The following is a 23,157-nucleotide window of genomic DNA, read 5'->3' as shown; positions in this document are numbered from 1 at the left end:
TTCATATAAGATTATACTTAAAATTTTCCTGCTGGTGATTTTCATGTCTGGAAATTTTAAATGACACTGCTTTTTTAATTTATAATTTTATGAGATCAACTTAAGTATTTCCAATTAAATGGGATTTTCAGAGAAAACTAAGTATTCCATATTATAATATTTGTGGTAAGAAGATTAAGGTGCATTAAAATTATTGTGACTTGATGATTTGAAAATTGGAATTTTTGCATTAACTTTCTTAATGAAAGCACACAGCCACACCACACACACACACACACACACACACACACACACACACAGAGAGAGAAAAAAAGGCCTGATAACCTTGAAGTATATGTTTCTGTTTATTGTTGTGTGGAAAATTACAACTAGATATGAAATGAGGTGCACAAGTTTACTTTCCCTTTCATTGTCCTTGCAGCAGTGGGAAAACAGTGCAATTAATCATTTACCTTCCTAAAGATGGCTGGTGAATGTATCACCTCCATGAGAGCCCAGTTCAGAAATGCAGCCAGAATGGCTGTTGACAGTGGATGAAGACCAAGAACTAAGATGTAGCTGGAGTGATATTCAAAGGCAGGCCAGTCCTCTGTCTCTTGATTGCAACATTTTTTTCCTTACTGTTGTCTGTTGCCTCTTGTCATATTCTCCTCCCCTTCTCCCATCCCAATTATGCTATCTCAGTTTCCTTTCTTCTTTTGTGAGCCTTTAGTCTTCCTGATCTTTACTGAATCTTTTTAAATGTGGAATAAGATTACTGAAATCAGGAATTTTATTGGGCATGTGTATGACTTCCAATGGTTATAGAATTGTCATATTACCTTCGAGGCTCCTCTGATATGTATATAGGTAGCATTGTGCAGAGGAGGAATGCCTTAGTTTTCTTAAAGAAAATTAAAATTCTGGGAAATATTTTAAGGAGTTAGGCTCTTTGTTCTTTAATTTGGGTTTTTATGTCTTCAGTTGGTAGGCACAAATTAATTTTGTATTATTAGCATTGAAAGTTGTTATAAATTATGAATAAATTCTTGTAGTTCATTTGGAATTCTAATTTATAATCTGGGTAAAAACAGATTTTAGAATGTGAAGTATGATTATGAATAATAATGATGAAACTGGTGAACTGGGAATAACATTTTTAAGATGTAGGGTTCTGTAACTAGCATTATAATGTTCCTAATTAAGTGCATAGTTTGCAGTTATGAAATCTGTCACTGATCAGTTCAGTTATGTTAGAACTTTTTTTTTTTTTTAAAGAATGTAGAAACAGCTCTAAAAGGAACTTGTAGGTGTTAAGGGACATCAAATTTTATTTCACTGAAGTATTTGTTAAATTAGTCTTTTACAAAGTTTGCATGAAACTTAGAAAATTGGCTTAGAAATTATCTTTTAATATATAATATTAATGTAAACAAATAAAATTTAATTTGTGTTAGACATTAATACCTACCACATTGTACAATATTCTTTTATTAATAAGTTTTAACTTTTAAATCAGCCAACAAGTACAAAAATTATCTTCATGTAAAAATTTCCATTTTTATGAAGGTTATGTGTTTTGAACTATATGGCAGTAATTATATTTTCTTTATTCAAGATGATGTACCCATCTTAAATTTAAATATTATATTTTCCTAAGTCAAAGTTTGTCTTAATTTTCTTAGGTTGAAGGTAAAATAAATAAGGCAAGGGTGAATTAGGTTAATACTTAATTCTGCAATGTAAAATATATTAACATATTGGTAAGATTATAGAGTAGGACAAAGGTATAATTAATTTTACTTAACTCTAGTTCTTACCCCTCATATTAGTAAAGGAGAGAATACTGCACATCTTAAAATTCTACTTTAGAGAATTAAATTTTACTTTAGAAGAATTTTAGATGTATGATAACAAAACATTTTACTTTTTAAATATAGTATTATTTATTTATTGCTATTCTTTCAAAGTATTTGTTGTGATAAGTTGTTTATATAATTTATTAATGTTGCAACTTGATTAGCTGATTAACTTAGCCATTTAGTGTGTTGTCTGATACGTGTCATACATGATATAGTTCCAAACAGACTATATAAACTCTTGATTAGCAACATGGTTCCTCAAGTCCTTCTGAAAGTGAGCATTGGGTTTTTAGCAGTTACCATAATAGCAAGTCGTTCTCAAAGTTCAAATGTCTAGGAATATAAAGTAATTTAAAGAAATTCAAAATAGCTTTTACCATTGAGCAGCTCTAGAAATATTTAGTCAAATTTTCTTTTTTTTGAGAGAGAGAATCTCACTCAGTCGTCCAGGCTGGAGTGCAGTGGCTTGATCTCGGCTCACTGCAACTTCCACCTCCCAGGTTCAAGCGATTCTCCTGCCTCAGCCTTCTGAGTAACTGGGATTACAGGCACCTGCCACCACACCCAGCTAATTTTTGTATTTTTAGTAGAGATGGGGTTTCACCATGTTGACCAGGCTGCTCTTGAACTCCTGACCTCAAGTGATCCACCTGTATTGGCCTCTCAAAGTGTTGGTTTTACAGGCGTGAGCCACTGCGCCTGACCAAAATTTTCAGTTCTAATGTAGAACGAAGATTGGTGAGAAATCAACTAATATCAGTTTATTTACATTTATTGAGCTTTTACCATGCACCAACTTCTATAATAAATGGTAAATATACTTTATCTCGTGGGCTAATTATAATTATACTTTAAATAAGTCCTTTTCCCACCTCTATTTTTCTGTTGAAAAACAAACTGTCCGGGAGCTGTGGCTCACGCCTGTAATCCCAGCACTTTGGCAGGCAGAGGCGGGCGGCGGATCACTTGAAATCAGAGTTCGAGACCAGCCTGGCCAACATGGTCAAACCCATCTCTACTGAAGTACAAAAATTAGCCGGGCATGGTGGTGCATGCCTGTAATCCCAGCTACTCGGGAGGCTGAGGCAGGAGAATCGCTTGAACCCAGGAGGCGGAGGTTGCAGTCAGCCAAGATCACGCCACTGCGCTCCAGCATAGGCAACAGAGTGAGACTCTGTCTCAAAAAAAAAAAAAAAAAAGAAAAACTGAAGCTTAGGGAAATTAAGTTGCTAGTAAGTACCAAGATTCAAACTCAGTTCAGCCAAAGTTTAAGAACCTTAGATGTAATATGCATGCCTATGTGTCAACTTAAAGTTCTGATTTATCTTTAAGTATTGTTATTTCCTTAGACTTTGAAATTCTATTAATCATTTCCCTTATTTTTATATTAAGATTTGATGTACATGTAAGTTTAATACAGTTTTTGGCTTTTTACTATGTTGTTACTATCATTGGCATCTTAATAGGCTCTTAAATTGTTATTTTAAAGTATCTTTAAATAACTGTAGTAGTAAATATAGGTTTAAGAATTAAAAAGTAATTAAGAAATCCTCTTAAGGGGATTTGCAATAAAATCTTTAAATAGGCCGGGCGCGGTGGCTCACACCTGTAATCCCAGCACTTTGGGAGGCCAAGGCGGGCAGATCACAAGGTCAGGAGATCGAGACCACGGTGAAACCCTGTCTCTACTAAAAATACAAAAAATTAGCCGGGCGAGGTGGCGGGCGCCTGTAGTCCCAGCTACTCTGGAGGCTGAGACAGGAGAATGGTGTGAACTCGGGAGGCGGAGCTTGCAGTGAGCCGAGATCGCGCCAGTGCACTCCAGCCTGGGGGACAGAGCGAGACTCTGTCTCAAAAATAAAAATAAATAAATAAAATAAAATCTTTAAATATTTTTTTCTGATTAACCTTAATATTTTATAGGGTTTTTTGTTTGTTTGTTTGTTTGAGACTGAGTCTCACACTGTCACGCATCTCGGCTCACTGCAACCTCTGCCTCCCAGGTTCAAGCGATTCTCCTTGCCTCAGTCTCCCAAGTAGCTGGGATTACAGGTGCCCACCACCACGCCCAGCTAATTTTTTTGTATTTTTAGTAGAGACGGGGTTTCACTATGTTAGCCAGGCTGATCTCGAACTCCTGATCTTGTGATCTGCCTGCCTTGGCCTCCCAAAATGCTGGGATTACAGGCGTGAGCCACCACACCTGGCCATAGGTTTTTATTTACATAGAACTATTTAATAAAGTTACCAATACATAAAACAGATTATAGCAATTAAATTTCTTAAAAACTAACAACAGCCGGGCACTGTGGCTCACACCTTTAATCTAACCAGCACTTTGGGAGGCCAAGGCAAGCAGATCATGAGGTTAGGAGATCGAGACCATCCTGGCTAACACAGTGGAACCTCATCTCTACTAAAAATACAAAAAAATTAGCCGGGCATGGTGGCACGTGCCTTTGGAGGCAGAGGTTGCAGTGAGCTGAGATCGTGCCACTGCACTCCAGCCTGGGCGACAGAGCGAGACTTCATCTCAAAAAAAACTCACAACATATTTTATGTACACCTAGTATCAGTGAGATTTTTAAATAATATTTATTGTCTTCCATATTGCCTACAAAACTTTCTTCAACTTCATAAAAAGTCCGGTAGAATATTATATTTACTTCTTCTCTCACCTCATTTTAAAATAGTGGATAAATAGACACAGTGACTCTGCGCCTGTAATCCTTGCTACTTGGGAGGCTAAAGTGGGAGGATTGCGTGAGGCCAAGAGTTCATGACCAGCCTGAGCAACACATAGAGACTCTATCTCTTTTAAAAAAAAAAAAAAAAAAAAAAAAGCATGCCGTATAAGTTTAATTTGAATTATATATATAGACGTTTGTGGTAGCAGTCTGTCGTGGTCACTTTCAGAGATACTTCATTCAGAGGTAGGAAATATTTTAGAATTTATGAAAATGTCATATTCTTGATGTAATTTTCTCTTAATACAACCTTTATTCCACATGCACTTTTTAAATCTCTTGTTATTTTCTAGTTTTATAACTTTTCATTTGTAATTAGTCCTATTAAAGGCACTTGCTCTGGAATGTTTCTGACTGTCATTATTACATGGAGTGAAAAAATGCTTCTAGGATAATGTAGTACAAAAATGTATAGTAATTATTGTAACAACACATTTTTGTTAACAAAGCTGTTAAATGTACAAAAGTACTTTTTAAAAGCCAACTCTGTGAAGAAGTTTCTTATAACATCACATTCTGGCATGGCACTCTAATCAACTATTCAAGAAAATTTTTATATACCTGTTTTTCATAATAAAAAAGAGAGATGAGATAACATAAATAAAATACTGATAGAAAAGTAGTTCTTTACTAAAGTATATGTTGTTAATTGTGGGACCACTGTTGAAGTCTTACTGTTAGAATGGTTCTGTAACATATTAATCTTCAATGTCTTGTTTTTTCAAGCAGTTTTCCAAACATATCAGCTATTTCCAGGAGGTGTAACAAAATAGTATCTGTTTTTAATTCATTGAATGACAACAATTTTCCATTATTACTATTATTTTTTCTTGACCACTTCTTCCAGGAAAAAAATGACAAAACATTTTAAGGCTTTGTTTCCATTTTGCATATTCTTATAAGTGAAACAAACATATGTAATAATTCTTCCTATTTGTAACTAAATAGTTATCTATGTGATGACAGAAGCTGGAGAAATTTGTATTGCCAAGACCATTATATATGTTGGTGGGGATGAGCTGGGTAGCTCATGTAAAAACATATCTGGGCATCTTAAACTTTGCTCACTTATTTAAACTAGTAATCTGCTAAACTGAGTCATTCACACTTGTGAATAGTATCTTTGAATGGGATCTAGTCATATAAAAAATTCTAGACAGAAAATATTTTCCAACACTTAAAATGCTTACATTTTTCTGTAAGTCTTGTGTGTTTTTGACTGACTTTTAATCTGGGTGCAAATGTAAGGTTATTGCCATTACTGATGCTTTGTTGATTTTTTTGTATATTATTACTGATTATATGTTTTTTTCTGAGTTTTTCCTTTCTTGAGTGAATAGTAATGTTTTTATTTTTCAATACAATGAATAATAGTATTGACAATCCTATAAAATATCTGATAGTTACATCTATTGATCACACACCATTTGCCAAAAACACTGTGTTAAATGCTTTATATACAGTATCTCTTAGACTACTCACAACATCCCTGAGATAGGTCCTGTTTCCCTCTGTGGTCAAACTCCATCTCTTATGAAACATAAGAAATATTCAGAGATATAAAATACATAATTTCTTTTAACTCAGTTTTCTTTTCTTTTTTTTTTTTTTTTGAGATGGAGTCTATGTTGCCCAGGCTGGAGTACAGTGGTGCGATCCTGGCTCACTGCAACCTCCACCTCCCTAGTTAAAGCGATTCTCCTGGCTCAGCCTCCCGAGTAGCTGGCATTACAGGCGCATTCTACCATGCCCAGCTAATTTTGTATTTTTAGTAGAGATGGGATTTTGCCATATTAGCCAGGCTGGTCCTGAACTCCCAACCCTCCTGACCTGAGGTGATGTGCCCACCTCAGCCTCCCAAAGTGCCAGGATTACAGGTGTGAGCCATCACGCCCAGCCTTAACTCAGTTTTCAAACCACATTTTGAGATCTCAAATAGAACTTCAATGTTCTTTTTAAAAATAGTTGGACTTTCAGATATTGATTTTTTAACAAATTTTCAAAATAAATATTGAATTTTGAAAACACATACTCCCTGCTATTTATGTGAGAAATACTTGAACTTGTCTCCCTTCCCCTCCCCCCCCTTTTTCTTAGATGGAGTCTAGTAGCTCTGTCACCCAGGCTGGAGTGCAGTGACATGATCTCAGCTCACTGCAGCCTCTACCTCCTGGGTTCAAGCAGTTCTTCTGCCTCAGCCTCCCAAGTAGCTGGGATTAGGGGTATGTAAACCACCACACCCGGCTAGCTTTTTGTTTTTTTAGTAGAGATGGGGTTTCACAATGTTGGCCAGGCTGGTCTCAAACTCCTGACCTCAGGTGATGCCCACCTTAGCCTCCCAAAGTGCTGGGATTACAGGCGTGGGCCATTACAGACACACCCCAGGCCCCTTTTTTTGAATTGTACACAGGATATTTTTATCTAATTGACTTTTACAAACTAAAATCTAGAATTCCTTTTATTTACAGAAATTTTTTTTCCTCCCTATTGGCAATGTAAAAAACTACTATTTAATGTATATGCACTAAATATCAGGTGCTGTGTAAAGTATTTTATCTGCATTGCCTCACGTGGTCTTTCCAATAACCTTCCAAGGCAGGTACCATTATTATCCCCATTCTACATATAGGGAAAATTGAAGCTCAGAAAAGTTAAATTACTTGCCCAAGATCAGAAAGTCAGTGTTGGAACTAATATTTAAATGTAGGTCTGTCTGATTCCAAAGCTTGTGATTTTACTATTACTATATATTACTGCTATGGAAATTTCTGTTTTTGTGTTTTTCTGTGTGTAAATAACCTTACTCTTTTAAGTGGAATTTAGCAATATGAATATTGTTTTTCAGCTGTGAGTACCAGACTGCCCACTGGTTCCAACAGTTCTTCTCAGACCACAGAGTGTCTTACACCTGAATCCTGTTCACAGACTACAAGCAATGTGGCTTCCCAATCGATGCCTCCTGTGTATCCTTCAGTTGACATTGATGCACATGTGAGTAGATTGCTTTATTTAAACTTATACTGCACATTCTGATTTTCTTTGGAAAGGAAAATTATCATTCTACACTTATTGTGAAAAGAAGTATTATTTACTCTTAAATTGATAACTTCTATTAAAAAAATTTTAACTTATTTTTTTTCTTCTCCTAGACTGAGAGCAATCATGACACAGCATTAACACTAGCTTGTGCAGGTGGTCATGAAGAACTTGTATCTGTGCTCATTGCACGGGATGCCAAAATTGAACATAGAGACAAAAAAGGTAAATATCAGTCAGAAATAAAATCCAAGTGTAGTTACATCAGAAAATAATTTTTAACTTTTTTATTATTGATAAATAGTTCCTAGACTATCTCAGTGATAAGATGGATAAGCCTATTTCAATTAGAAATATCCAGATTCATTATTCTGCAGAGCCAAATAATTCTCCAAAAATTCAAAAACTAGACGGTAGATCGTTAGTGAAATAGAGCAAGTTGTGGTTGCCCTTCTTAATCCAGAGGTAGTTCATACAGAGGCATCAAAGTTCATTATGAGTATAAACTTTAATAATTTTTACTTAGTTTTTTAATTAGGTGTTTATGGGTTTTTTTGTCACTAACAAATAAGGGTTTAGAGCAGTTTTATGTTAAATTGTTATCAGTGTCTGCCTTGAAGGGTTTATTTTGCTAAAATGCTAGAGAATTGTAAACAGTGGCTTTAAAAAAATTAAAAAACATAAATTTGTTTTAAGATTTTCATTTTCTGATTTAGGTTTTACACCACTAATCCTGGCAGCAACAGCAGGGCATGTTGGAGTTGTTGAAATCCTTTTGGATAAAGGTGGAGATATAGAAGCACAGTCCGAACGAACTAAGGATACTCCACTCTCATTGGCATGTTCTGGTGGACGTCAGGAGGTATGTTAATGTTAATTTTCATTTTGTAAATATTTTGCTTGTATTTTAAAATATGCATATGATTCGTATTTTAGCTACATGAATAAAATTTGCATGTATTTTGTGTGTTTTTCTGAGGCAGGGTCTTGGTCTGTCTCCCAGGCTAGAGTGGCGGCGCAATTATAGCTTACTATAACGTTGAAATCTGGGGCTCAAGCAATCCTCAGCCACCCAAGAAGCTAGGGCTGTTTTATAGAGATGGGGTCATGTGTTGTTGCCCAGGCCAGGTTCAAACTTCTGGACTCAAGCAATCCTCTCTCCTCGGCCTCCCAAAGTACAGGGATTATAGTTATGGGCCAGAATGTCTGGCCCTGCACGTATTTTGACATGCCCCATATACTTTCTGAGGAATGGGTACTTCTCTTAAGTTTTATGGGAATGTAAATGCCCTTTTTTTGGTGGCGGGTTGTGGAGGGAACAGGAGGGTGGAGATGAGGTCTCATTATGTTGCCCAAGCTGGCCTTGAACTCCTGGCCTCAAAGGATCCTCCTGCCTCGGCCTCCCAAAGTTCTGGGATTATAGGCATGAGCCACCATGCCTGGCCATAAATCCCCTTTTAAAAAATCTGTTTCTTGCCGTTAAAGCCAAATAAAAATTATCTTAATCCTTACATTTATTCAAATTAAATGAATCGCAATTATAACACATATGAAATGCAAATTTATTGCCCAATAAATGACAAATAGAAAGGGTAACATCTTGTTATTGCAGTATACTTGGGATTTCAAAGCTCTAAATTCCTGAAATTGAATCCATTTCTCTAGTACTGATATTTCAATATTTAAGGTCTAATGAAATGTAATTAAAATATCAGGTATTTATATATCTGATAAGTCCTGTTATAAGTCCTGTTTCTTTGTGTTTCCTTCGTTGTAAGTTGAGCCCTTGGTGTAAACTCTCTTCTCCATATTTTACTTTGTAGGTGGTAGACTTGCTGCTGGCTCGAGGTGCAAATAAAGAACATAGGAACGTATCTGATTATACACCACTGAGTCTAGCTGCGTCTGGAGGATATGTTAATATCATTAAGATTCTGCTTAATGCTGGGGCAGAAATTAATTCAAGGTATTACCTGTTCATTTTATTGTTCATGTTTAGTAAGTTACTACTTTGGAGTTAAATGTCTACCTCTAAACATTTTGACAGATACCATTTTAAATTAAGATAGTACTAAAGTTGCAAAGCCAATGATTACAGCTATAATGTGTTTATAAATAATCTCAGCTTATTTCGGTAATGTGGCTGCTTATAAAGAGATCTCATTTCAAAAAGTATTTTGTTCTATGGCCTACCACCCTAAACATGCCCAATCTCATCTGATCTCAGAAATAGTATTTTATTATATATAGTTGGAAATTTATAATCCCTAAATAGGAATTACGTTTTTTTTTTTAAGTTATTTACTTTTTGAGACAGAGTCTTGCTCTTGTTGCCCAGGCTGCAGTGCAATGGCGTGATCTCGGCTTACCAAAACCTCTGCCTCCTGGGTTCAAGCGATTCTTCTGCCTCAGCCTCCCAGGTAGCTGGGATTACAGGCATGCACCACCACGCCCAGCTAATTTTGTAGTTTTAGTAGAGATGGTGTTTCTCCATGTTGGTCAGGCTGATCTCAAACTCCCGACCTCAGGTGATCTGCCGCCTTGGCCTCCCAAAGTGCTGGGATTACAGGCATGAGCCACCACGCCCAGCCAGAAATTATGTTTTAAATTGTGACATTTTCTTATTCTTTATTATTGGTCGAAACAAGTAAAATCTATTCATTGATGTTAGAAACCTCTCTTTTTAGTGAAACCTTTTCATCTTTAATGCTTTTCTAAAATAATAGGCAATATATTACTTTAATTTTCTAAGCACGTTTCCCCCCTTAGGACTGGGAGTAAACTAGGTATTTCTCCCCTGATGTTGGCTGCAATGAATGGACATGTTCCTGCAGTAAAATTGCTGCTTGATATGGGTTCAGACATTAATGCCCAGATAGAGACCAATCGGAACACGGCTCTCACCCTGGCCTGTTTCCAGGGCCGAGCAGAAGTAGTGAGTTTGCTTCTGGACCGAAAAGCCAATGTTGAACATAGGGCAAAGGTAAGCAATTTTTACTTGTCAACTATTTCAGATACGTTTCTGTTGAAAGAACATGGCATTTTAACGCAAATTGAATGTAATATTTTAAATTATCATAAATTAAAACTGATACCCCAATGCAGAATTGAGGGATTATGCTGTATAGTAGTAACATACTGTCACCATCATGACTTTTATTAAGGACAATGAAGAAAACAGAATTAGTACTTTTCCCAACCTCCGCCTTGAGTAGCTTTCTATTAATACTGCAGCTTACAACTTTTGAATGTAGTAAGATTATTTTGTATTAATTCTTATACTGTAGACTTTTAAAGAACTCTTTTAATGAGGCATGTGCTTATCATTGTAAAAATCCCAAGCAAAAATTTAGTTCATAAGTTAAAAATTTAGGGCAGCTAACATCTAATTTGACCATGGCAGATTTTGACAGTTTCATGACTATTTGGTATTAAGAAAATAGGAATTAGTGGAGGCTGGGCGCGATGGCTCACGCCTGTAATTCCAGCACTTCAGGAGGCCGAGGCAGGTGAATCACATGAGGTCAGGAGTTTGAGACCAGCCTGGCCAACATGGTGAAACCCCGTCTCTACTAAAAATACAAAAAATGAGCTGGATGTGGTGGCGGGTGCCTTTAATCCCAGCTACTAAGGAGGCTGAGGCAGGACAATCACCTGAACTTGGGAGGTGGAGGTTGCACTGAGCAGAGATCACGCCATTGCACTCCAGCCTAGGCAACAAGAGAGAAACTGTCCGCCCTGGCCCCCCAAAAAAAGAATAAAGGAGAAGAGTCATCAAATAATCTCCATAGATGCAGGAAACACACAGAGAGAAAAGAAAATAGGAGTTAGTATGTCATTGGCTTTAATTTCTTTGCTTAGAACTGCAAGGTTCTTAGAACTCTGGAAAGACATAGGTTGGGTAGAATTTTTAATAGTCAACAGCGAATCTAGTGCTCATTTCAAACCGGAAAGATTTGACTGGAAATCTTGTATTTTTTCCCTGAAATTCCTCTCACTTCTTAAAGTTTAGTGCAACATTTACATTCTTTTAATCTAAGTAATGAGGAAGTGTAGTTTTTCCATAGCTTTTTACTACACAAAGAGAAATGAGTCTTTCCTGTCATTCAGTTTGTCTTTTTCTATTACAAGTATTCATTGTGTGTCATTTATCCATTAAAAGTCTTAGAGAAATCTGTGTTATTTTGGATAGTTCCAGTAGGAAATGTCCTTTGAAAAAATGTTGGAGACTAATGTACCAAAGGCCCTTATGCAAAAAATTTTAAAGTGATTTTAATCTACTTATTTTTAATATCTCTCTTCATTGTGCAGAGAAATTATCTGAGTAAATTCATAAAAGTATAGAAGTTACGGAATTTTTTTTAGCATGAGATAACATGTTTTAAGTTCATTCTAGCATGTCTAACTGAGTAACAATTTTTACTGCTGTTTAGTAAAATTCAAGGCAGGATATTGCTTAGCTCTTTTATGAGAGTTAATCAGAACTAGAATTGTTTTAAAAGTTAATTGCTTCAGTTTTTTAAAGAAATTATGTAGCTTAGTTTTGGTCCATGGAATAGTTTAAAAAAGAAATTATGTGACTTAATTACATAATTTATTGGTTTAAACAGACTGGTCTTACCCCCTTGATGGAAGCAGCTTCTGGAGGGTATGCAGAGGTTGGAAGAGTTCTTCTTGATAAAGGAGCGGATGTTAATGCTCCCCCTGTGCCTTCCTCAAGAGATACTGCTTTAACAATAGCAGCAGACAAAGGTCACTACAAATTTTGTGAACTCCTGATTCATAGGTGAGTACTTTTCTATTATATGTAGAACTTTTTCAGAGCTTTTAAAGTTAATAACATTGTTTTTACTTTATTGACATTGTTAAGAAAAGATTATTTGTAAGTTATTTTGTAAAAGAAGATGATAAAGAAAAACTAGAAAAAGCCAGCCTCTTCTTACAGGAAACAAACTGTATTAATATGCTTTTGTTTATAGAGGAGCCCACATTGACGTTCGTAACAAAAAGGGAAATACACCACTTTGGCTGGCATCCAATGGAGGTCATTTTGATGTTGTGCAGTTGCTAGTGCAAGCAGGTGCTGATGTGGATGCAGCAGATAACCGGAAAATCACACCCCTTATGTCAGCATTTCGCAAGGTAATTTGATATGGGGGAAGAAAGGTCAAATGTAATAATTTTAAGCCAATTCTAAGTTAAAAAATGTGTGAGAAAGGTAAGTTTATCTTGGAGAATTGAGTATATTTCCATAGAAAAATCACTGCTATCATTCCGTTCATTTTTTTTTTTTGAGACAGAGTTTCACTCTGTTACTTAGGCTAGAGTACAATGGCACGATCGCAGCTCACTGCAAACTCTGCCTCCCAGGTTCAAGCAATTCTCCTGCCTCAGCCTCCGGAGTAGCTGGGATTACAGGCGTGCGCCACCATGCCCAGCTAATTTTTGTATATTTAGTAGAGACGGGGTGTCACCACATTGGTCAGGCTGGTCTTGAACTCCTGACTTTGTGATCTGCCCGCCTCGGCCTCCCAAAGTGCTGGGATTACAGGCTCCCGACCTTATCTTTCCATTCTTTTGTGGCCAAATCTAAGAGCTATGTGGTAGATCGCTATAAGCAACTTGGTTGTTAAATCACTTGGTGTCTTGACTATTTGTGATATATTGTTCATAAAATAGAAGATTTAAGAAAAACTTTTATATGCAGATGGATTTTTTTCTACCTAAAGAGGAACAAAAAGGAGTAGACTTTCATAAAAACTTACTGTATCTTCTGTGTGCATGCGTGTGTGTGTATGTGTGTGTATGAAACAGGGTCTCAATCTATCAACCAGGCTGGAGTGCAGTGGCATGATCATAGCTCACTATAGCCTCATCCTCCCAGGCTTGAGTGATCCTCCCGCCTCAGCCTCCTGAGTAGCTGGGAGGGACCACAGGTGTGCACTACCATGCTCAGATTTTTTTTTATTTTTATTTTTTGTAGAGACGAGGTCTTGCTATATTGCCCAGGCTGGTCTCAAACTCCTAGGCTCAAGCAATACTACCACCTCTGCCTCCCAAAGTGCTAAGATATGGGCATGAGCTATGCCTCTCATATATATTAAAGTTCATGCCCAGCCTCTCATATATATTAAAGTTCACTTATCTGCTGTATTTTTTAAAGCCTTTCCATTGCTATAGCTTCCCAAACTATAAACTACTTATTAGGGCCTGTAAAGACCTGCATAATAAGCTTCATGTCAACCTCCCCAGACAAATCATTTATGCTAGTATCCCCTTTTGCTCACTATGTTTTCTAGTTACTGGCATAGAATGCACTTAATTTTTTTTTTTTTTGAGACAGAGTCTCGCTCTGTCGCCCAGGCTGGAGTGCAGTGGTGCGATCTCGACTCACTGCAAGCTCCGTCTCCCGGGTTCACGCAATTCTCCTGCCTCAGCCTGCCAGGTAGCTGGGACTACAGGCGCCCGCCACCACGCTCGGCTAATTTTTTGTATTTTTAGTAGAGACGGGGTTTCACCATGTTAGCCAGGATGGTCTCAATGTCCTGACCTTGTGATCTGCCCGCCTCGGCCCCCCAAAGTGCTGGGATTACAGGCGTGAGCCACCACACCTGGCCAAATGCACTAAATTTTCAACTGCCTCAGGGCCTTTGCTCACTGGTTTTCTTTTCCTGAAATGTTTTCCCTTGCTGTTCACCTAACTCACTTCTCTACTCATCTGTTAGCTCCAATTTTACATGTCGCTTCTCAAAGAGTATTTCCCTAACACCTAATCTGAAAAAGGTTCCTCTGGTTCTCTTTTATAGATGAGTTTTGATTTTCCTTATCCCAATTTGTAATTATATCTTCAAACATGTACTTACCATTTTAATGCCTGTCTCGCCAACTAGACTGGTAGGTCCATGAGGACAAGAGTCATGACCATCTTTTTCAGCACTGTTTATATACCCAGTTGTTTAGCACAGTGCAATTTACATATAGTGAAATACATGAATCTTAAGGTACGTGGTTTAATTTTGATAAATGTATACATACATGTAACCCATACCCCATAAACATATAAATTATTTCCATAACCCTAGAAGGTTCCCTCTTGCCCACTTTTAATCACTTCCCTGCCCCAGGGGCAAGCATTTCTCTGATTTTTATCTCCATCACACTAATTCTTGAGGATGTTTTAGAACCTTAGTAGGAAGGGAAACTATGCAAGCTTGGTTAGATTAAAATAGACATGCTTGCCAGGCGCAGTGGCTCACCCCTGTAATCCCAGCACTTTGTGAGGCCGAGGCAGGTGGATTGCCTGAGGTCAGGATTTCAAGACCAGCCTGGCCAACATGGTAAATCCCTGTCTCTACTAAAAATACAAAAATTAGCCAGTTATGGTGGTGGGCGCCTGTAATCTCAGCTACTCCGGAGGTTGAGGCAGGAGAATTGCTAGAACCCGGGAGGTGGAGGTTGCAGTGAGATGAGAGCACGCCATGGCACTCCAGCCTGGGCGACAACAGCGAGACTCCTGTCTCCAAAAAAAAAAAAAAAAAAGATATGCTTAGAATTGATTATAGATCTTCCAACCCTTGATAATGGCATTCAGAAAGTGTTTTATTTAGATTCAAGTCCTAAGGCTCAGAAAGTTGTGATAGTACACCTTGTTTAGTTAGTGAAGTAGAAGCAAAGTAAGACTTTGAAATTTTAAAAAATTATTTGTTTTAGGATTCATTTCTCTTTTACACTGAGGTTCATTTTACATCACCAGTGTTTGTCTAATAGATTTATTCTAGGAGATAACTGTTTTTCTACAAAAGCTTTTTCTACTTTTCAGTGGGATTAACTTCAGGAGAAATGTTGTCTAGTCCACCGTCCACTCCTGAGCATACATTCTTGTTTTTATGCTTTTCTGTTTATAAGCTGAATGCTTATTTTATTTTCATAATTTTCATTTTAAACTTAATATTCTATTTGAAAGTATTTGCCTTTTTATTCTTAAATTGGTAAGCATATATGCAAAATCAAGGGATTCCTTTGTAATTTTTTTTTACTTTATTTTTATTCTTAAGAATAATATTTTTTCTTTTCATGCTATCTTCTCTAAGATTGTTCTACTTCTTATAGGGTCATGTAAAAGTTGTTCAATATTTGGTAAAGGAAGTAAATCAGTTCCCTTCTGATATAGAATGCATGAGATACATAGCAACAATTACAGATAAGGTAAGTTTAATATGCTACTGAAGCATATTTTTGTTCTTTGTGGAATGATATGCCAAAGTATGCAGTTAGGAACTTGTTCTTTTTATATTCTGAAAGGTTGGTTACCTGATCTCTTTATGCTTTTGTTTCTCCATTTGTAAAATAGAGGGGTATAATAGTTTTGATAAACTATTTTGAGATTTCTACTGTGGACCATAGTCACAGTGACTACACTAAGGTACTAAACCATTAGCCTAATGAGAAGGCTTCCTAAGGACATGCAGGTTTTTAGGGAAATGGTGTCTTATTTTTGTGGAAGATTGATACATGACTGGACTCAAAGGATAACTTAATTTGGTTTAGTGACTTTTCAGTTTGAGCTTTAACCTCTGGACTTTAATGTGCTCATCAGCTTAAGTTTTATTTGGCCTCTTCATATTATGTTTCATTATATATTTACATAATTCTATTTCCTGCTGTAGGAACTGTTGAAAAAATGTCATCAGTGTGTTGAAACCATTGTGAAGGCTAAAGATCAGCAAGCCGCAGAAGCAAATAAGAATGCAAGTATTCTTTTAAAGGAACTTGATCTGGAAAAGGTGAGTGGGAAAAATAATTTTCCTTTTTAGAAATTATTGAGGCTGGGCGTGGTGGCTCACACCTGTAATCCCAACACTCTGGGAGGCTGAGCCCAGGAGTTCGAGATCAGTTTGGTCAACATAGAGAGGATGGCCTGAGCCCAGGAGGCAGAGGTTGCAGTGAGCTGTGATTGTGCCACTGCACTCTAGCCTGGGTGACAGAGTGGGACTCCATCGCTACAAAAATATTAAAAAAACAGCTGGGCATGGTGGTGCATGCCTGCAGTCCTAGCTGTTCAGGAGGCTGAAATGGAAGGATCACTTGAGTCCAGGAGGTCGAGTGAGCCATGATTACACACTGCAGTCCAGCCTAGGCAACAGATCAAGACTCTGTCTCTAAAAAAAAGAAAAAAAAGAAATTGCCAGATGTCATGGCTCATGCCTGTAATCCCAGCACTTTGGGAGGCTAAGGAGGGTGGACTGCTTGAGCCCCAGAGTTTGAGACCAGCCTAGGCAACATGGCAAAACCCCATCTCTACAAAAAAAAAACCAAAAAATTAGCCAGGCATGGTGACAGGTGCCTATAGTCCCAGCAACTTGGGAGGGTGAGGTGGGAGGATGGCCTGAGCCCAGGAGGCAGAAGTTGCAGTTACCTGTGACTGTGCCACTGCACTCTAGCCTGGGTGACAGAGTGAGACCCCATCTCAGACAAAAAGAAAATCTGCTAGAATAAACTTGTCACCTGTATGACCAATATTCTTAACAATATATGATTCAAAGGAAATAGGTAATAGATTCTTGAACCACAATCAATTTTTTTATTCTGACCTGTCATTCAAAATAATATATTTTGAGCCCAAATATAAGGGAAGGACTAGATTTTGAGCAAGATCCCAATTTACGGCTGGGTGCGGTAGCTCATACCTGTAATCCCAGCATTTTGGGAGGCCTAGGCGAGAGGATGGCTTGAGCTCAGGAGTTCGAGACCAGGCTGGGCAACATAGTGAGACCTTGCCTCTACTAAAAGTTTAAAAAATTCACCTGGCTTGGTGGTACACACCTATAGTCCCAGCTACTCAGGTGGCTGAGGCGAGAGGATCACTTGGGCCTGGGAGGTTGAGGCTGCAATGAGCTGTGATTGTGCCACTGTACTCTAGCCTGGGTGACAGAGCAAGACCCTGTCTCAAAAAAAAAAAAAAAAAAAAAATCCTGTCTGGGCATAGTAGCTCATGCCTGTAATCCCGGCACTTTGGGAGGCCGAGGCAGGCGGATCACCTGAGGTTAGGAGTTTGAGACAAGCCTGGCCAACATGGAGAAACCCCATCTCTGCTGAAAATACAAATATTAGCCGGGCGTGGTGGCGCATGCCTGTAGTCCCAGCTACTTAGGAGCCTGAGGCAGGAGAATTGTTTGAACCCAGTAGGCAGAGGTTGCAGTGAGCCGAGATCACAGCACTACACTCTAGCCTGGGTGACAGAGCTAGATTCTGTCTCAAAAAGAAAAAAAAAATCCCATTTTACCAAATGCCTAAGTGGTTTTAACATTGGTGTGTGAAGAAATTTAGTAAAGCATTGGAAATCATTTGTTTATCATAAGATCTGGGTTACAAGTGGTTTATTAGATTCCCAATTAAAGACTATCTAGTATCCTAGGATGTGTGCTATAATGGAAAAATTAAAACAAACAAACTAAAATGTTGCCTTTCTGAGGCTCAGTCTGCTTACCTGGAAAATGAGAGTGTTGATACTGAGTTCGGAAATTATATTAAAAGAAAAAACATCATGATTAAGTAGAGTTATTCTGGGAATGCAAGAGATAGCTTAACATGAAAATATTTTGTTGCTAATTAAAGGAAGAAATAAAGTATGATTATTGAGAGATGCTAAAATTTTGATAGCAAATTTTGGTTTAAAAAAACTTAGTAAGCTAAAAAAAGAAGAAAAGTTTGCTTACAATCATTAGGGGAAAAAAAGATAATAAAAAATGATCATGTGAATAGGCAATTCACAGAAAAAGAAATACAGGCTGGGCATGTGTGGTGGCTCACGCCTGTAATCCCAGCACTTTGGGAGGCTGAGGCAGGAGGATCACTTGAGACTAGCAGTTTAAGACCAGCCTGGGCAACAAAGTAGGACCCTGTCTCTACTTAAAAAAAAAATTAAAATAAATTCTATAAAGTAGCAAAGAATCATTTTTGTAATAGCTTCTTGTCAGGATTTTTACAGTGAAATTTATCAGTCATTTGTAAAGATCATGATAGCTGCATTTTAGGCACATAAATAGATGCCACATAATTTTTTTTTTTTAATAGCATTAGTGAAATTCACTCCACAAACCGTACAATTTACCCATGTAAAGTTACGTAATTCGCAGCTGGGCACAATGGTTCACGCCTGTAATCCTAGCACTTTGGGAGGCTGAGGTGGGCAGATCACCTGAGCTCAGGAGTTCGAGACCAGCCTGGCTAACATGGTGAAACCCCGTCTCTACTAAAAATACAGAAATTAGTCAGGCATGGTGGCACATGCCTGTAATCCCAGCTACCTGGGAGGCTGAGGCAGGAGAATTGCAGGAACCCGACAGGTGGAGGCTGCAGTAAGCCAACATCTTGCCACTGCACTCCAGCCTGGGTGACAGAGCAAGACTGTCTCAAAATAAAATAAAGTTATGTAATTCAGTGTTGTTTAGTATATTCACAGGATTGTACATTTATCAGCAGTCAATTTGGGAACATTATGACTATCATAAAAAGAAACCCTGCACTCTATAGCTATCATATTCCCATTCCCCCACTGCAATCCCTGTGTCCTAGGTAACTGCTAATCTACTTTCTGTCTCTATAGATTTGTCAATTCTGGACTTTTCACATAAATGGAATCATACCATATTTGGTCTTTTGTGACTGGCTTTTTCACTTAGTGAAATGTTTTCAAAATTCTTCCATGTTATAGATGAAATCAGTACTTTATTTCTTTTTATTGCCAAATACAAAAACAATTCTATCCTTAGATAGACCACATTTTGTTTATCTGCTTATCAGTTAATGGACATTGGGTTGCTTCCACTTTTTGGCAATTATAAATAATGCTCAATGATTGTAAGCAATTTTCTTCTCTCTTTAGCTTACTAAGTTTTTTTAAACTAAAATTTTTTATCAAAATTCTAGCATCTTTCAATAATCATACTTTTTCTCTTCCTTTATTTATCAACAAAATATTAAGCTATCTCTTGCATTCCTAGAATAACTCTACTTGATCATGGTACTTTTTCTTTTAATAATGCAATTATAAATAAGTATACAGGTTTTTGTATGAAAATGTTTTTATTTCTCTGGAGCATGTCCTTATGGATAGAATTACTGAATCATACACTAGTTCTCTGTTTAACTATTTGAAGGAGTGCCAGATTATTTTCCAAAGTGGCTGTACCATTTTACATTCCTACCTGCAGTGTATGAAGGTTTCAATTTCTCCACATCCTCACCAATATTATTATCTGTCTTTTGATTGTAGCCATCCTAGTGGGTGTGAAGTGGATATCTTGTGACTTGGATTTGGTTTTCCCTGATGGCTAATGATATTGAACATGTATCTTTCTCTGTGCTTATTGGTCATTTGTATATTTTCTTTGGAGAAATGTCTATTCAGATCCTTTTTCTTTTTTTTTTTTTTTGAGACGGAGTCTGGCTCTGTTGCCCAGGCTGGAGTGCAGTGGCCGGATCTCTGCTCACTGCAAGCTCTGCCTCCCAGGTTCACGGCATTCTCCTGCCTCAGCCTCCCGGGTAGAGTAGCCGGGACTACAGGTGCCCGCCACCACGCCCGGCTAATTTTTTGTATTTTTGATAGAGACAGGGTTTCACCGTGTTAGCCAGGATGGTCTCGATCTCCTGACCTCGTGATCCGCCCACCTCGGCCTCCCAAAGTGCTGGGATTACAGGCGTGAGCCACCATGCCCGGCCCTCCTTTTTCTATTTTTAAAAAATAGTTTTATTGAGGTATATTTGACAAATAAAAATTTGTGTATATTTAAAATGTATAATTTGGGGTTTTTTTTAAATTAATTTTTTTTTCTTTTTTTTTTTTTTAGAGACAGGGTCTTACTCTGTTGCCAAGGCTGAGTGCAGTGGCATGATTATAGCTCACTAGAGCCTCAAACTTCTGGGCACATGCAATCCTCCTGCCTCCCAAGTAGCTGGAACTACAGGCATAGGTCACCATGCCTGCCTAATTTTCTTATTTTTTTACAGAGATGGGATCTTGCTATATTGCCCAGGCTGGTCTCAAACTCCTGGGCTCAAGCAGTCTTTTCTCCTCAGTCTCCCAAAGTGCTTATATTACAGGCATGAACTACCACGCCCAGCCTGCATAACTTGATGTTTTCATAATCTGTTTTTTAAATGGACTGTCTTCATTCATGAGTTGTAAGATTTTTTTTATATGTTATAGATACAAGTCCCTTACCAGTTGTATGATTTGCAAAAATATTTGTCCCATTTTATAGGTTGACTTTTTACCTTTTTTTTTTTTTTTTTTTTTTTTTTTGAGACAGTCTCACTCTGTCGCCCAGGTTAGAGTGCGGTGGTGGCATGATCTTGGCTCATTGCAACCTCTGCCTCCCAGGTTCAAGTGATTGTCCTGCCTACAAGTCCGTGCTAGCACACCCAGCTAATTTTTGCATTTTTAGTAGAGATGGGGTTTCACCATGTTGGCTACATTAGTCTCGAACTCCTGACCTCAGGTGATCCACCGACCTTGGCCTCTCAAAGTGCTGGGATTACAGGTGTGAGCCACCACACCCAGCTGATTTTTTACTTTCTTGATGATTCCTCTGAAGTACAAAAGTTTTTAATTTTGATGGCGTCCAGTTTTTTTTTTCTTGATGGCATTTATAAATGTGTTTTGAGAATAACATCCATGAAGATCCCTGTGTATCATAAACAAAAATATCATTTCATTCTTTATTTTACATTACTGCCTTATTGGTAAAATTATATACCTGCTTTATTTGCAGTCAAGAGAAGAGAGCAGAAAGCAGGCTCTTGCCGCTAAAAGAGAAAAAAGAAAAGAAAAGAGAAAAAAGAAAAAAGAGGAACAGAAAAGGAAACAGGAGGAAGATGAAGAAAACAAACCTAAGGAGAATTCAGAACTACCAGAGGATGAAGATGAAGAGGAGAATGATGAAGATGGTGAGAAACAAACCATCTGAATTAATGAGAAAATTCTCCTTTATCAACTTCATTTTGAGTGCTCTTTGCTCTAGTTAACTCTAGTTAAACATTTGATTACTTTATTAATCTGAAATGGACAATGACTGTTATAGTAAGTATTTCTAAGTGTTTTGCATTGCAAATTAATACAGAGAAACAAGGAGAAAGCAAGCACATAATTTGAAGAAATTCAGTTTTAATTTAAGTCACCTTGTAAAACATTGCATATATACTAAAAGCAATACAGTAAGAGGTTTGCAACCGTTTTTTGAGATTCTTCTGTAACTCTTCCTCTACTGATTAGAAGTACAGTTTCTCAGTTTATTTTTAGCTGAGATTCAGGCTCAAGGATATAGAGGCCTGAAATGTCAGTAGAGATGGGTTTTAGTACTCTCAAAGAGTTATTTGTTGTACTGTCTGGCAGTGCTTGTAGTAGGTAAATAATTTTGTTCTACTTGAATTCTAATTCTAAAATACAATTTGAAAAGTGTCCTAAATTCAAACTATATTGTGGTTTGGGTTCATGAGACTAGAATTAAGAATATTAAGAATATTGGGGCGGGTGTGGTGGCTCATGCCTGTAATCCCAGCACTTTGGGAGGCCAAGAACGGATCACAAGGTCAGGAGTTTGAGACCACCCTGACCAATATTGTGAAACCCCGTCTCTACTAAAAAAAAAAAAAAAATACAAAATTAGCCTGGGATTGCAGGCATGGTGGCACATGCCTGTAATCCCAGCTTACTCAGGAGGCTAAGGCAGGAGAATTGCTTGAACCTGGGAGGCGGAGGTGGTAAGCCGAGTTCACACCATTGCACTCCAGCCTGGGTGACAGGAGCCAAAAAAAAAAAAAAAAAAAAAAAGAATATTAAGAATATTGCTAATATGTGTGTCCTATACTACCTTAGACAAGAAAATATATTGTATATTTGTTCTAACAACAAATAATAGTAAATTATTTATTAGGCTAACAACAGTAAAGATTTTTTTTGTGTGTTTTTTTGAGATGAGGTCTCCCTCTGCCACCCAGACTGGAGTGCAGTGGCGCAATCTCGGCTCACTGCAACCTCTGCTCCCCAGGTTCAGGTGATCCTCCCACCTCAGCCTCCCAAGTAGCAGGGGCCACAGGTGTGCACCGCCACCCCCAGCTAATTTTTGTATTTTTTGTAGAGACAAGATTTCATTATGTTGCCCAGGCTGGTCTTGAACTCCTGAGTTCAAGTAATCAATCCATCTGCCTTGGCCTCCCAAAGTGCTGGAATTATAGGCATGAGCCACTGCGCCTGGCCACAGTAAAAGATTGCTTTATTTCACCTGGGTGCAGTGGCTCACGCCTGTAATCCCAGCACTTTGGGAGGCCAAGCCGGGTGGATCACAAGGTCAGGAGTTTGAGACTGGCCTGGCCAACATGGTGAAACCCCATCTCTACTAAAAGTACAAAAATTAGCCGGGCATGGTGGCGTGTGCCTGTAGTCCCAGCTACCCAGGAGGCAGAGGTTGCAGTGAGCCGATATCGCACCACTCCATTCTAGCCTGGGCGACACAGCAAGACTCCATCTCAAAAAA

The 23,157-nt window shown here is 37.9% G+C and overlaps 1 protein-coding gene across 14 annotated transcripts in view; it reads left to right on the top strand.

The window, feature by feature from the left end:
* The window catches only part of ANKHD1 (ankyrin repeat and KH domain containing 1), a 136,552-nt gene that overhangs the window by 88,429 nt on the left and 24,966 nt on the right, over window positions 1-23,157 (top strand). For all 14 annotated transcript variants that reach the window (XM_008014673.3, XM_008014672.3, XM_008014681.3 and 11 more), the window contains 10 exons: window positions 7,434-7,579; window positions 7,738-7,849; window positions 8,341-8,486; window positions 9,448-9,590; window positions 10,394-10,607; window positions 12,235-12,410; window positions 12,604-12,766; window positions 15,734-15,829; window positions 16,291-16,407; window positions 21,397-21,571. In XM_008014673.3, the coding sequence (XP_008012864.1) occupies window positions 7,434-7,579; window positions 7,738-7,849; window positions 8,341-8,486; window positions 9,448-9,590; window positions 10,394-10,607; window positions 12,235-12,410; window positions 12,604-12,766; window positions 15,734-15,829; window positions 16,291-16,407; window positions 21,397-21,571 (1,488 nt within the window). The remainder of the gene's footprint in view (window positions 1-7,433; window positions 7,580-7,737; window positions 7,850-8,340; window positions 8,487-9,447; window positions 9,591-10,393; window positions 10,608-12,234; window positions 12,411-12,603; window positions 12,767-15,733; window positions 15,830-16,290; window positions 16,408-21,396; window positions 21,572-23,157) is intronic.

The sequence above is a fragment of the Chlorocebus sabaeus genome, chromosome 23 (genome assembly GCF_047675955.1).
Source record: "Chlorocebus sabaeus isolate Y175 chromosome 23, mChlSab1.0.hap1, whole genome shotgun sequence".
NCBI lineage: Eukaryota > Metazoa > Chordata > Mammalia > Primates > Cercopithecidae > Chlorocebus > Chlorocebus sabaeus.
This window is presented reverse-complemented; position numbering and strand designations above follow the sequence as displayed.